The 15,543-nt window shown below is 38.3% G+C and overlaps 1 protein-coding gene across 1 annotated transcript; it reads right to left on the reverse strand.

The window, feature by feature from the left end:
* Positions 1 to 3,879: 3,879 nt before the first annotated feature.
* Positions 3,880 to 15,090, reverse strand: LOC128527108 (uncharacterized). Its single transcript, XM_053499411.1, has 6 exons — positions 15,019 to 15,090; positions 5,843 to 5,938; positions 5,376 to 5,495; positions 5,077 to 5,250; positions 4,525 to 4,638; positions 3,880 to 4,376 (listed from the first exon to the last, which is right to left on the reverse strand). The coding sequence occupies exons 2-6, from the start codon at positions 5,889 to 5,891 to the stop codon at positions 4,225 to 4,227; spliced, it is 609 nt and encodes a 202-aa protein (XP_053355386.1). The 5' UTR covers positions 5,892 to 5,938; positions 15,019 to 15,090; the 3' UTR covers positions 3,880 to 4,224.
* Positions 15,091 to 15,543: the final 453 nt, after the last annotated feature.

The raw sequence follows: 15,543 nt of genomic DNA on the forward strand, positions 1-15,543 counted from the left end.
TTACAGGAGTATATACTGTATGCATGGCTGTAAAGAAATAAAATAAAGTAGAAGGCAGACCATTTTTCAGATGGAAACAAAAAACCCAATGTATGCTCCTGGGATTTGCATAAAAATAGAAAGAAGCGAGTGTGACCAGAAGAACTCCTATTCTCCAGCAAGCTCAGTAAAACCCAACAGCTGTTTTCTTATAAAACTGCACAAATCTGTGTCTAAAACTCCTGACTTTAAGCAATGAGTTCTGACCATAAAAATTGACTGTTCATTTTATTACTCTTTATTGCTCTTTATAGAAGTTTCTTTAATGCAGAAATATTTTCAAAAGCATCTTTTGGTAATGCCATATTTTTGTATGTGCCCAAAACCTTTGCACAGTACCATATGTAAAATAGCTGTTAGGTTTTATTGAGCTTGAGATCTATTTTTACAAGAATAAATTTAATGTAACACTGACACTGAAAAGGGCTGTTAAAGTGTAGCAGTTGGTAGAAGCTACCTTTATTGCACTTACTGGAGACCACTGGACATCCATAAGTTGTCATAACTACCTCAGTGTAACAGCACATCTAATCAATGACAAATGGTAACTGCACTCATTCACTCTAGGCGTGTTAAAAACAGATGAAAGACATTTTGCTGAAGCATGTGCTAGCTAATTATGCTAGAGGCATATAAGTTGTAAAAGACATAACAGACATGGTAGCCACTATAGGAGCAGGCAGGGTTCACAATATGATTACTGCTGCAAGGAGTTTGCCTTTTGAGAGATTTTAATTTACTATTTGTTAAATGGTAGCCCTTAAAGGCTCAGAACGTTTTAGCCATTATTTGTTTTGCTGTTTTTTTTTTAAATAAACATATATAGGGCTCAGGATTATGCCTTATAAAAAATTAAATTCAAATTTTATTTGTCACATACAGAGTCATACACAGTACGATATGCAGTGAAATGCTTACACGACCGTCCGTGACCTCAAATTAAAAAAATACCAATAAATAATAACAAGAAATAGAAAAATAGAAAAGAGGCAATAAATAAATATCTTAACTATAAGATAGTAGAACAAAATATACACGTTTTCAAAATATATAAAAAATATAAACCTATCTGTATAAGACAAAAATGAATTTAAATGCAAATAATACGTGGAATAAATGAAAAATGTCTGAATTGTACAATTGTCCTGAAGTGTGCAATTGAGCATTGTTTGTGCAAATGTGCAATGTGTGTGCCAATGTGCTATGTCCATAATTGTCCGGTCTACAGTGCGTTGGAGTGTGTGCACAGATGAATAATGTCCATAAGTGTTTATTCCTGTGCAATGTTGCAAAAACGCAGAGATGATTAGTCTTGTGTGTTAATCTGGTTGAGAGACCGTATTGCCTGCGGGAAGAAGCTCCTCCTCAGTCTTTCTGTGATGGCTTTCAGGGAGCGGAATCGCTTTCCTGACCGCAACAGAGAAAACAATCCATTGTTGGGGTGGCTGAGGTCCTTCACAATCTTCCTGGCCTTAATCCAGCACCGCTTGCTGTAGATCAAGTGCTGATCAGGGAGCTCGGTGCGGATGGTGCGCTCAGCTGAACGCATGACCCTTTTTAGAGCTCGCCTGTCCTGTATGGTGCTGTTTCCGAACCAGCTTAAGATGTTTCCTGTCAGGATGCTCTCTATGGTGCAGGGGTAAAAGTTCCTTGGAGGGCAGTCTAAAGTCTCTCAAGCGCCTGAGGTGGTAGAGACGCTGCCTGGCATTTTTCACCATGGTGTTGATGTGACAAGACCATGTCAGGTCCTGCGTGATGTGAACACCGAGGTATCAGGAGCTGTCCACTCTCTCCACCTGGCTCCTGTTGATGACGGGAGTCTGGTAGTTCTTCTCCTGCTTTGTGCTAAAGGCCACTATCAACTCCTTTGTCTTGCTGACGTTCAGGAGGAGATTGTTCTTCTGGCACCAGTTCTCCAGATTTCCAGCCTCCTCCAGGTAGGCTGTCTTATCGTTGTTAAAGATCAGGCCCACCATGACAGTGTCGTCAGCAAATTTAATGATGGTGGTGGAGTTCGTAGTGGCTATGGTCATAGGTGTACAATGAGTACAGCAGGGGGCTTACAACACAACCCTGGGGGGCTTCAGTGCTGAGAGTGAGGGAGGCTGAGACATGTCCGCCCATCCTTACTGCCTGTGGTCTGCCAGTTAGGAAGTTAGAGATCCACTGGCACAAAGATGAGCTGAGTCCCAGGTGCTCCAGCTTGGTGGTAAGTGTTGAGGGAATTATGGTATTGAATGCAGAGCTGTAGTCGATGAAGAGAATTTTAAAATCATTCCATTTTCGAGGCTGGAGGAGATGGGAGATTGCATTGTCTGTGGAACGGTTCGGGCGGTATGCGAACTGTAGTGGGTCCAGCGTGTCCGGTAGTGAAGAGATGATGAAGTCCTTGACCAGCCGCTCAAAGCATTTCATCACTACTGAGGTGAGGGCTACAGGGCGATAATCGTTGAGGGAAGCAGGATGAGGTTTCTTCGGGACAGGAACAATCATGAACAAAGCCGTCTGGTCCTGCTGCTTTTCTGGTGTTCACTCTCTTGAAGGCTCTCCTCAAGTCATGCTCGGAGATGATGAGCGCGCTTCCAGTGCTGGCAGTGTCTTCCTGCCTGAATAGAGTGACGTTTTCTTTTTTGTAAGTTTTACTACAAGCTTAGCTCCCACTTACAGTAGCTTCCACTTCTGACCACAGCAGCACACTGCAGCACTGTGGGGAAGACCCACGTCTATCATACTAAGTTATCTTACTCACTCATTCATCGTCTATACCGCTTTTTCCTGTGTACAAGGTCGTGGGGGGGCCTGGAGTCTATCCCAGAAGACTTAAGGAACGAGACAGGGTACACCCTGGGCAAATCCATCACAAGGTATACACACACACACACACACACACACACATGCTCATTCAACCACTATTGGTAGAAACCCACCAAGCACAGGGAGAACATGCAAACTCCATACACAGACACACGATGGGAATCGAACACGGACCCTGGAGGTGCAAGGTGACAGTGCTAAACATTAAGGCTCTAATACATGACGAAATTAACAATAATAATAATAATAAAAAAAAAACACAATGTTGTCATGCTTTTTTAATGCGCAAAGGTTTAAAATTTTTTATCTCCTGGGAGCAGTAACAACATCCTGTAATCTGCAACAACCTGCAAATTAATTTGCCTTATTAATAATAAGTCTAATTAAAACATTCTGGCTGTTCAATAACATAAAAAGACAAGAAAGTACAACAGCTGAAAACACCCTTAAGTTTCTCTACTGTCAGTTAAAGTAAGAACACTCTTTTTATTTGCATGCTGGTCATGTGACCAGTTCTCTTTTTGGCATTAAATTTTGCACACTCAAAATGTTAAGCTTTATTATTGAATTTAATTCTACCTGTCGGTTGTCATGGAAATTACATATGCACTATAGAGCTGTCCTGTACAGTATATCAGATTTTGGATGTGGAATGTCAAATCATAACAGAACCCAAAATAGATAACATAAGATGTGATATTGTTTGGTAATGTTCATATAAATTATTAAAACGAGACTCTAGAGAGAATCAGCTTGTGACACTCACACACGAGCAGGTGTGTGGACATCTACAAAACAAATAACCAGTATTTCAAGCCCCCCAAAAATGTTGTAATAGTTGTTAATGCTGTAGGTGTAAAACCATATGATTGTTTCATTGTGATCAATACACACTTCTAGTGTTACCATAAATTGGCACGTCAACTATCTGGTAGATGTATATTACTCATAATCTAAATGGTGAATTAAGAAAGAAAGAAAAAAAGAAAGAAAGAAAGAAAATTTAATTCTAGTAATACCCAAGAATTCATGCAAAAAATCACAAAGATTTTTATTGTGTGTCTTTTAAAGGGTTAATGAAATATGCTTTATGCATCAAATGCCACAACGAGAACATTGTATTACATATTTTTGCTGTCTGGTAATGGAAACACTTTTAAGCATTAAATCAACACACTTATTTTAATGCCGTTTTAAGCAAATATATTGTATTTAGAGGACTAAATATGATGCTTGACTTTCAGTCCTATGCTTTAGTTATGACATGCTTAACTAAACCAAACATTAAATACTTGTTGAATTTAGGAGTAAGAGGAGAAAAAGTAAGAGGGGAAAAAATAGTTTGTTAAATTATTTGGATTGATTTTTTTTTTAATTCTGAGGTGTACTCTGATCCAGACTTTGCCTCTTGTTACACAAGTTCCCCGAACAGCATTGAAATTGACCAAAAAGGCTCTTAGATTGACCACATAAAGGTTTAGAGACGCACCCCATGGGAAGCTCCAACTCCTGGAAAAATAGAACTGAGAAAAGACAGAAACAGTATTTTGGTTAATTTAGTTTGCATAAGAGAATGAATCTGTAGTCAGTGCATTAGAGTGAAATGATTGTGTGCCTGCACCAGTGAATTAGGATAAAATGATTTGCTTCAAACAAACAGAGGAAACTAACCTTTGAATGTCAAACAGTGATCCTGATTTCCCACACATGACACGGTAGAGTTGCACAATCCTTTTAAGTCCCTGCAGGTTAGACATTTCAGACCATTTGGCCTAGTGTCTGGTTCTATGGGGGAAAAAATCATCTTCTCTCAAAAATTTGGACTGCACTGAATGAGAAAGTATTCCGGCTGGTCGATAACATAAAGAGACTTAAATAACTGTCTTTACAGCAATCGTGAGCAGAAAAGCATTTCAGAATGCACAGCATGTAAAACCATGAAGTGGATGACATACTGTACAACACCATTAAGTTTCTCTACTGTCAGTTAAAGTTATTCATTTGTTCATGTAAAAGAATATGGTAAAATGGCCAACACTAAGTCTTGCATTTTATTTATAGAAAATTTTCACTAATCATTTAATAGACAAGAAAGGAAAGAATGATCACTCAAAATTCTCATGAGTGATCTAGTCTGCACTTTAGCTAGTAGGTAAAACCATCAAAGTGGTCATTAGAAATTTCAATATTCAATAGGAAATATTTATAGAAACTCTGACCTACCAGGGGTGGTAATGTTGTTGCAGTTATCAGACTCACAACAGGACATGAAAATTGAGCCATTTACCAGTCCACCATCCATTGTGGCAAACACATCTTTGCCAACTGCGCCTAATTGATCGCATACCTTTCGTTCAACACATTCCCGTTTTACTTCAGTGTTATTCTCATTCTGTCCTATAAAAATAAAAATTTGCATGTTTCCATGAAAGAGTATAGAATCAATTATTATATTGCATGCCATATAGCCTACTTTACCAAAAATAAAATATACAGTAGATTGACCCTAAAATCAGGTTTACCTGGAAAATTCATACTGAATGCTGAATAACCACATAATTCATCTGGGCCGCATTGTTGTGTAAGTGTGTCGATACACTGATTTGATTTACTTTCGCATTTCAAACATTGCAACATGGACACTACAGTAAACAAGTAAATCAAACATAACCAGGGTATTAATGCAAAAAAAACTTATTATTATTTACACAAATATTAATTACATTAGAATGAATAGTGCAAATATAATAATAATAATAATAATAATAATAATACAAGTTATCTGCATTTTTTTATGTACATTACATAATGCTTGTTATTATTATTGTTGTTGTGGTTATTGTTATTATTATGTTCGGCTTAAGTTCAGTTATTGGTATTATTATTATCATAGATAGATACTGTAGATAGATAGATAGATAGATAGATAGATAGATAGATAGAACATTTAAAGCAAAAAAATATTTAAAACATATTATTTCAAGTTTACCTGAGTAGAAAAACAAAGACAAAAGGTATAAGGCCAGGAGCAGCTTCATCCTAATGAGCAGATGTTAACTCCTTAATTATCTGACGAGAAGAGAATCTGTGAAAAGATAGTTCGTAATGAAGCCTTTTTATTTAATTTACTGTACATATCTGTCACATCTAAGCCACCTCAGTCCTGGGGAAAAAGATCTGACTCGCCGGATTACTGAGCCGCCGCTTTGTCTTCCCCTAGTGTGTCTACATGTGTACTTGTTATCCCTTATTTTTGGCATCACTAAATCAAGTTCACCTGTGTCCACCCCATGAGGTTCATAAATGATGTATTTCGGCATATGTTAAACCATTTCGTTATAGTATACTTGGATCATATCCTAGCCGGAACCCAATAGAAAAGCAGATGCGTTATCCCGCTGTTTTCCGGCGCAGGATCATGATTCGAATCCGAAAACCATCTTGCCCGTGGCACTCGTGGTGGCCCCGATAGGACCTCGATGTGGAGATAGCTCACCTGACAAGGTCCCAAACCGTGCCGGCGGGCTGCCCTCCGAATCGAACCTCCGTTCTGGGGGCACTACAGGAACGAGTGACGATCAAGGCACACACTAGCTTGTCATTTGGGCACCCCGGCGTCTTACGCACTTTTCATCTGCTGGAACCAAAGTTCTGGTGGCCGAACATGCGGGAAACGGTGGAAACGGTGGTTTCGTACGGCTATTTGTGCGACGACAAAAAGTCCTCGTTGTCTGCCCTTGGGAAATTAATGCCCTTACCAACACCCAATAGACCGTGGTCCCACATCGCAGTTGACTTTGTGACGGATCTGCCAGTGTCGAAAGGGTATACAACAATCTTAGTAGTGGTAGATCGTTTCGCTACTACGGCATCCCGGAGGATATTGTTTCTGATCGTTCTGAACTGTTAGCCTAGCGTCGGGCTATTACCCCGAGTCTAACGGGCAGGCAGAGCGGACTGTCCAAGAGCTCGGAAGGTTCCTCCGAACATATTGTAGTAGTCGACAACATGAATAGGCAGACTGTTTAATCTGGGCGGAATATGCACAGAATTCGCTACGTCACTCTGCGACCGGCCTAACGCCGTTTAAGTGTGTGCTCGGGCATCAGCCACCGCTCTGTCCCTGGGATGCCACTCCCACCAATATCCCTATGGTGGATCAGTGGTTCAAAAGAGCAGAAAAAAATGGGAGAGAGTGCACACCAAAATCTTCCAAGCAGTTTGTATGTTTAAAAAATTTGCCAATCGACGACGAAGGGAAAGTCCTCCGCTTTAGGTAGGAGATCGGGTATGGCTCTCGACACGTGACCTTCACCTCCCGTGCCGCAAACTCACCCCCAAGTACATCGGTCCCTTTCCCATTGTCACACAAGTAAACCCTGTCTCCTTTAAACTGCAACTTCCCCGTCATATGCGTATTAACCCTGTTTTTCACATCTCTCCTCTCAGGCCAGTGATCCGGGGGCCACTAGACGGAGGTGTCGCAGAGCCTTTGATCCCCGAGACTGGATCAGTTGACTGAACCGATGCTTTGTCTCTCCCTAGTGTGTCTACGTGTGTACTTGTCATCCCTTATTTTTGTCATCACTAAATCAAGTTTATCTGTGTCCACCCCTGTGTGTACCTATTTAAGCCAGCCGAGCCCGGAGCCCTTTTGTCTGATCACTGTGTGTTTTTTCTCTCTGTCTACCCCAGGACTGAAAGGTGTCTGCAGGACCGCGTTTTTGGGGTTCCTGGAAGTCATAAGGGCCGACGTGAAAGTCACGGCCAAGACTGAAGGACCCTCGGTCCTCCAAGTTCAGCACGTTGCTGAAGGCCTGTTTATTTTTTGCTTTGTTTGTTTTTTGTCCACCTGCAAACCCAGCCTGGGAAGTCACAAACCACGGTTGCATTAACGTGGTTCCTTGTTTGTTTTCCTTTCTTGTTATTCTATATTTTTTGGCACACCATTTGAATGAACTCTGTTTGCTTTTCCCTGAATCTGCGTCTGCCTCCTTAATGGACATGACAATATCACAGAAATAATTAGTTATTTACTTTTTAGAAATATGGTACATATAGATGCAAATTAGTTCAGCAAATTAATTTCTATTATAAGAAATGTAGTCATTTCATTGCAATAAACTTCAGTGACATCAATTATAAACAATGTCATTAATACCACAGTACCTGAAAAGTTTAAAATATTAAATCATACTACTGTACCACAAAGGGAACTCCTAAGACTAATGAGAACAATTGTACTTCTGGGGAGTCACAGAATAGACAAATGACCAAAAAAAAAAAAAAAGACGGACAAACAGATCTATCAATCAATTAATTGATAGATGAGACACATTTTATTTACTGTGAAGTAATACAGTAATAGTCATAAGACAAAAAGAAAAATAAATAAATATGTATGACTATATTGTGTGTGCAAACTCAATGCATAAAAAGGTTTGAGGTAGTTTGGTGGGGATTTCTATGGGCTGTGTGTGGCAGTAGAGTAACTAGATGCTGTGCCAGTGGCATGTTGTTTGAAAATATACCATCAATGATCTTGTCAGCCAAATTGAGTACTTGTTGTTGTCTGGTCTGGCAGAAGCAAGAAAAACCAGACTGTGAGTATTGAGTTGAGTATACTGTTTATGATGGAATGATTTGGATTTCATTTTTTTCAGGATCAGTTAATATATGTTGAGCTTCATGAGCTGGCATAGAATGAATATTGTTTGTTGTGCTTTCTTGAAAATGCTGGATTTGGAGGTAAGGTTTTGCATGTAAGTGTTTGATTGTCAGGGGTTGGCAGGTACAGTAGAAGGATGTTTGATTATGTTATTAACACTCAGATGCCAACTCAAAAATTGATTTTAAAATCAGAAAAAGTTGATCTCTTGGTAGGTCCCAAGGCTCTAAAAGGCTCACAAGGAAATTTTAAAAGCATTTTTTGAGGGAATTCCTTCAAGGATATAATATTCATTTAATTGCAGATTAGACCTCTCCACATAAAGGGGTCTCTGTGCCTCTGGCACAATGAATAATTACACTCATCCCCAAGCTGGAAAATAATATAAAATTGTTAGATAACTGGGGGTCAGTAACACTGCTAACTATTTATAAACTATTAACAGATATTTATGCCACGCGACTTATAGATGGCATCACTAAAATAGCAGTAAAAAATGTAATCTCCACACAGTAACTTTTGCTTGGTACTGAATTATAATTTAAGTTTCACAAGTGAGAAGTGAAGATGTATTTCATTTCTTGATTTTTCTTAACCTTTAAATAAAATCAACTATATAGTTGTGGGAAGCAATTTTTAGGGAAGGTGATACGTACAGTACAGTATATTTACCATTTTAATCTTTAAATCTTCTGAATTTGTAATTAACAAAACTATTAAATAGGGCTGACCAATTTCTCCATTATAAAAAAAAATAATTTTAAAATAATTATATTCTACAACAATACTGGGGATTTCAAAACTATAAAATAACACATATGGAATTAGGTAATTAGGTAACAACAACAAAAACAACAGTTAGTTGTTATTTTAAGACACAGAGGTCAGCCTTTATGTTAGTAGTTCTTGCAAGAACAGTATTGTCAAGTGCATTCGCAAAATCCGTCAAGCACCATAATGAAACTAGCTCTCATGAAGGCCATCCCAGGAGGACGAGACCAAAACCTACCTCTGCCGCAGACGAGAAGTTTATTTAGAGTTATCAGCCTGAAAAATTACCAATTAACAGCACCTCAGATTAGAGGCGTTATGAAGTCTTTACAGAGCATAAGTAGCAGAAACATCTCACCATTACACTAACACTTTACGACCATTTTCTGGTTTTCTTTAAAGCTTGCTTAATTCTAGCAAAGCCCAATGACCATCGTACCATCACATTTCGGAATATTAAGAACATTGACATAATGACATTTACATCTGACCTTACTACTCTCCTTATGAAAGACTATTCAGCAACTCCGGATGGATTGGTATTAAATTACAATTAAGTGCTGCAGTCATCATTTGATTGATTTTGGCATGCGCCTATAAAATCCAGATCTGTTTTATTTGTTAATTCTGCTCCCTGGTTAACATCTGATTTGCGTAGGCTAAAAGCTCAAGGTCGCCGTCTAGAACGTCTGTGTATTAAAACCGGACTTGTCGCTCACAAAGAAATGTATTCTGGGGGCCTCCGAGTGGTGCAGTGGTAAAGTGCTCGCCCTATCATCCGGAGATCGCGAGTTCGATCCCCTGCTGATGCTGTAACCTCTCGCAGCCTGAGGCCTAAAGAGAGCTGATTGGCCGAGCTCTCTCACAGGGGAGGGATGATAGGTACTTCGTGCCCCCACATTAATTACAGCTCTACAGCCAATCAAGGCGTCTGTGAGCTCATGCAAGCACAAAAAAAAATAAATGTATTTTGACCATATGAAACAATACAAAACCGCTATTAATACAGCTAAATCCGAGTACTATTCAAATCTGATCACATCTAATGAAGGTAATACAAGAACTCTCTTTACTGTTGTTAAAAACATTTCAAAGCCTCCAGATTCTCTACCTGTACAGTTACAGGCAGCTGAATTATGTAATACTCTTCTTATTTATTTTTCTGAAAAAACAGAGAACATACATAAATCTCTGTTCGTTACTGACCCTCTTCAAGCTCCTTTTTCCTTTACTCATTCACATGTACTCAACTTTCCTCTCTCTACTTTTAAACTACCTACAGCTGATGAGATCGCTTCTGTTATTCGGAAATCAAAATCAACTACCTGTCAATTAGACCCTCTTCCAACTCAATTAGTATGTATGTTTGTCTGTGTTTCCTTCTGGCTCTCCCTTTTAGTTATGCTGTCATAGTTAGTCCCTGCTTGCACTCTGCACTAAATATACATTCACCTTATACATTGTTCGACTGTGACCATACCTAACTGCCATCTCTCCATCTCTTTTGCTCTCTCCATCTCCCCTTTTTCCTCTATCTACTGTATCTCTCTGTCGTGCTATACATGTCGATCCTGAACTGCCAGTGATCAAGCTCTCCTCTGCCTTCTAGACCTGTCTAACTCGTCCTAGAGTCCTGCTTCTGGTTGGAGATCTCGTCGCATTGATGCCCCGTGTGGTCTGCCTGGGATGTGTGTGGTGACTGGGGATGGTTCCACTTTTTCACGAAGACGGTCATGCAGGTCATGCAGACAGCTGGTCTTTGAGTACCTGTGACTTCAGATGCTCAATAGATCGGGACTGGAATTTACTACAGTCTACCTGAGCCTCCAGGAAAAACTGGACTCCATTTAATTTAACATATCACCTGTTATACTGAACTTCCAGTCTCACATAGTTTTATGCAGATCAATCCCTGCTATCCGTTTTCACCCAAATGAGGATGGCTTCCCTGTTGAGTCTGGTTCTTCTCAAGGTTTCTTTCTATTACCATCTTAGAGAGTTTTTCTTGCCACTGTAGCCGTCGTCCTCGGCTTGCTCATCGGCGACAGTCTTATAATTTTGATTCATACACATTCACATTTCATTAAAACTTAAATGATTCTTTTGAGTGTATAAAGCTGCTTTGCGACAATGTCAATTGTTTAAAGTGCTATACAAATAAAATTGAATTAGTCAAAGTTTGTTCTCTTACCATTCCTTACTGAGATCATCCACTCTTCTCTGACTTCTTGCATCGTTCCCAATTTCTTTAAAACTGCATTAATATCTGCTATACTCACGAAACCAGGTGCTGATCCAAACAACTTTGATAATTTTTGTCCAATTTTAAATCTGCCATTCCTATCAAAAATCCTAGAAAAGGTTGTTTCAGCGCAGGTACAAAACTACCTGTCAATTAATAACTTATATAAACAATTTCAATCAGGTTTCCGTCCTCAGCATAGTACCGAGACTGCCCTTGTCAAAATATCCAATGATCTTCTGGTAGCAGCTGATTCAGGACTTGTGTCTATTTTAATACTTCTTAATTTGACCTTAGCATTTGACACCATCTCCAATAATATTTTATTAGAAAGACTGAAGTCCATTGGAATTGTAGATACTTCCTTGGCTTGGTTTTCTTCATATCTCTCTCACCGCTAGCCAGCTAGGCCAGATTAAATCTTCTCTTTCAAATTGTTTATATCTTTACCCATCACTGCAGGACTCCCTCAGGGGTCAGTTTTGGGGCCCTTACTGTTTATCATCTACTTATTCGCCCTGGGGTACATTTTCCGTAAATATGGTGCCTAATTCCATTGCTACGCTGATGACACCCAGCTCTATATTCGTGTTAGCTCTATATCTATATTTCCTTCAAACCTACTTCTGACCTTCCTCCATCTTATCTTTCAAATTGTTTAGTTGAAATTAAATCTTGGTTCTCAAATAATCGTCCTAAACTCAACAGTAGTAAAACTGAAATACTCCTTGCGGGCACTAAAAATACTCTATCGAAGAGCAGTAGTTTTTCTTTACGTATTGATGATTCTACAATCGTCTTTTAACACAAGTTAAAAGCTTGGGTGTTATCCTTTATAGCACCCTATCCTTTGAAGCACACATTAATAAAATCACTAGGACAGCGTACTACCACATCCGAAACATTAACCGTCTCCGCCCGGCCCTCTCAATAAGGAGCGCTGCTATTTTGGTACACGCTCTCGTCACCACACGCATAGACTATTGTAACACTATTTTTTTGGTCTTCCTGTCCAACACATTATAATATACATTATAATATTCTGTTTTTTGTTTATAAGGCATTACATAACCTGTCTCCGTCATATTTAACAGATTTTCTCTTAACTTATACTCCTTCTAGAAATCTGAGATCACCATCATCACTAAATCTGGTTTTTCCTCGTATGCGTTTGGCAATCATGGGATCTCGAGCTTTTAGCTACACTGCCCTTTACCTGTGAAATCTACTACCTCTCAATATCCGTAATGGTTAACTCTATTTCAGTCTTCAAATCCCTTCAATCCCGTTTAAAAACACATCTCTTCAGGCAGACATACTTTTAACACTGCATTGTACAGTATGTATATTGTCTTTTATTTGTCCATGTCTGTATGTTGTCTTATATTTATTTATAAAACTGCTGTTTTGGTTGTTTTGTTATTTTATGGTATGTAAGGTGTCCTTGAGTGTCATTAAAGGCGCCTACAAATAAAAAATTTTATTATTATTATTATTATTATTATTATTATTAACTGTTTAAAGGAAATTAATGCATTTTTTGGACGCTTTCAGCATTCCTTCACAATGTAGAAAAAAATAAAAATTAGGAACGATCATGGAGTTAGAAAGTGACCCCAAACATTTGAATGAGTGTATATATATTTATTCAATATAATTTCAGCAATTTTATAGCTCCAACAGAGATGTTGTCTATTCATAGTCAGAACTCAGACTTTGGGAATTATTAGTCCTAGTTTGCTATTATCAGTTTAATATACCAAATTTAAGTGTTTTTTGGTTCTTATATATTTGTTTGCTATATATTCATAAACATTACAAATGTGCAAAAGTTAATGAATAGTGAATATATGACTATGACTATATCCTTATACTACTGTATGTACTTTTTTACAGGACTCTTGCAAGTTATTTCCAATCCACAAGTTTACATTTTTTTAAGATTTAAGATTGTAATTCTAATTACTTTATACTGTAATTGCATAGCAGAAGTATCTCTGCCTTTTAAGCAGAAGGCCAGAATGCAAATTCCAGCCAAATCATTTGCACACGTTTTTTGCGCAATTTTAGTGCTGGTCACAAGACTGGATAAAATGGGAGGGTTGTGTCAATAACAATGTTATTTAACCTGTGTTTTTAGATTCCAGATCCAGCCAAGTCCCAGGAAATGTTTAATGATTTCCCCAGTGGCTGTTTGAGAAGCCATAGCATGTTTTATTTGCTCATTTGTTTTTCTTTGGTTGATTATTAAAACCTTGTTTTCCAGCTGCACTTCTGTCTGGCCCTAACAACTAGCCAGCTTAACACAATCAGTAAAACAGTTAGAAGATCTAATCAAAAATTATGTTTCAATAAGAAAAAAAGTTTAAAAGTAAACCTTAATTCAACATTTATATCAAGTATAAATCATGTAATTAATACCACACACTCTACAACCCAACCATAACCCAACCGTTGGGTCACTATTGGACAGAACACATGCTGGCTTGTTTTGACCCAGGTGCTGGATTGAACCATTTAACCCAGAATTCTGGGTTGTTCATTTAACCCAACCTGTGGGTAAAATTGACACTCTAGCTGCATTAAATGTTAAAATGCTGGGTTATTTTATTTAACTTAACCAGGGGGTAAAATTAACACTCTTGCTGGGTTAACACATTCCATTTTATTATTTTTGTTTCTTTTCAAAAAACGACGCAAAATGTACACAACTTCACATAATGTAAGTAGATTTTTACAGAATAAGAAAATGTAAATAACTCAACTTTTTTAAATAACTTTTTTTGCTTTTAAAACAATGTTTAAACACTCTTTATGTAGAAATTTTCAATACAAATCTTATAATGCCTACATTACATAAAACATTCCCCATCTACTACTTTAACTATTAGTTATTTAAATATTACTATTTAATTTCCTCCAAAATGACATTAAAAACAAAAACAATAAAACTTAAAAAAATATAAGTAATTAAATGTGGGGTGCCTTTTGGAAATACACAAAGTGAAATAAATCCGCTGTTTTAACCACTGAGCTACATGAGCGCAGGGCACCTGTATTGCCTGCCTGGAGCTCAAATCTCTGAAATCGGTGAGGCAATTTTTTAAATAGACGCTATCTTTAATAACCGATTGATGTTTTGAGCTGAACACACGTACATTCTCGCTTAAACAACTCTTAAAACTACACTTTGTGACACAATAACAGTAATATTTTGAACATTTTTCAGGCTGCCGTTTGGAGAAACCAGAGAATAAAGAATAAACCAGTTGTTGGGTTAAAATAACCCAACCAGGTGTTCATTTGTAAATGACCCACTACAATTAATTTGACCCAACATAGAGCAACCCAACAATGTGTTTAAAGAAACCTGAAATGACCCAGAAATTTGACCCAGCATAAACAACCCAACAATGTGTTTACAAAAACAACCCAGCATTTTTAGTGCAGTATTTGGAAAGTAGAAAAGATTAAGTCATCCTACCTCCTGAGATCAAAGAGAACAGTTAAGGAAAACAGATTTTCTCTTTACATACTATATGGTTGTGGGCGGAGCTAAAAATTGTGTTGAAGTCAATCAGTAAATAAGTAGACAGGTTTATGGACAAAGACAGGCAAGCAGACAGACAGACAGACAGACAGACAGATCTCTTAAGGTCCAATCACAGCATTTCAACTGGGTTGAGTTCTGGACTTCGACTAGGCCATTCCAAAACCTTGATTATTTCATTTTCCAGCCATTCCATTGTAGATTTACTGTTGGGTGTCAGGTCATTGTCGCATGATCCACGCATTTTGACCAAGCTTTAGCTGTCAGACAGACGGCCTCACATTTGTCTCTAGAATATTCCGGTATGCAAAGTTCATGGTCAACTCAAACTCCGGGAATAAAGTCTCAGGTCTGTCTGTCTGTTTGTGTGTGTGTGGCGTCTTCGTGGTGCTTTGCTGGGTTTCCTTCAGGTACTCCGGTTTCCTCCCACTGTTCAAAGACATGCAGATTAGGCTAATG

The sequence above is a fragment of the Clarias gariepinus genome, chromosome 6, assembly GCF_024256425.1.
Source record: "Clarias gariepinus isolate MV-2021 ecotype Netherlands chromosome 6, CGAR_prim_01v2, whole genome shotgun sequence".
NCBI lineage: Eukaryota > Metazoa > Chordata > Actinopteri > Siluriformes > Clariidae > Clarias > Clarias gariepinus.

Coding starts and splice junctions, on each gene's coding strand:
- LOC128527108 (XM_053499411.1), bottom strand. CDS start 5,891: ATGAAGCTGCTCCTGGCCTTATACCTTTTGTCTTTGTTTTTCTACTCA. Junction 5,496..5,842: donor GTCTTTGTTTTTCTACTCAG/GTAAACTTGAAA, acceptor TGTTTACTGTAG/TGTCCATGTTGCAATGTTTG. Junction 5,251..5,375: donor ATTCAGTATGAATTTTCCAG/GTAAACCTGATT, acceptor TTATTTTTATAG/GACAGAATGAGAATAACACT.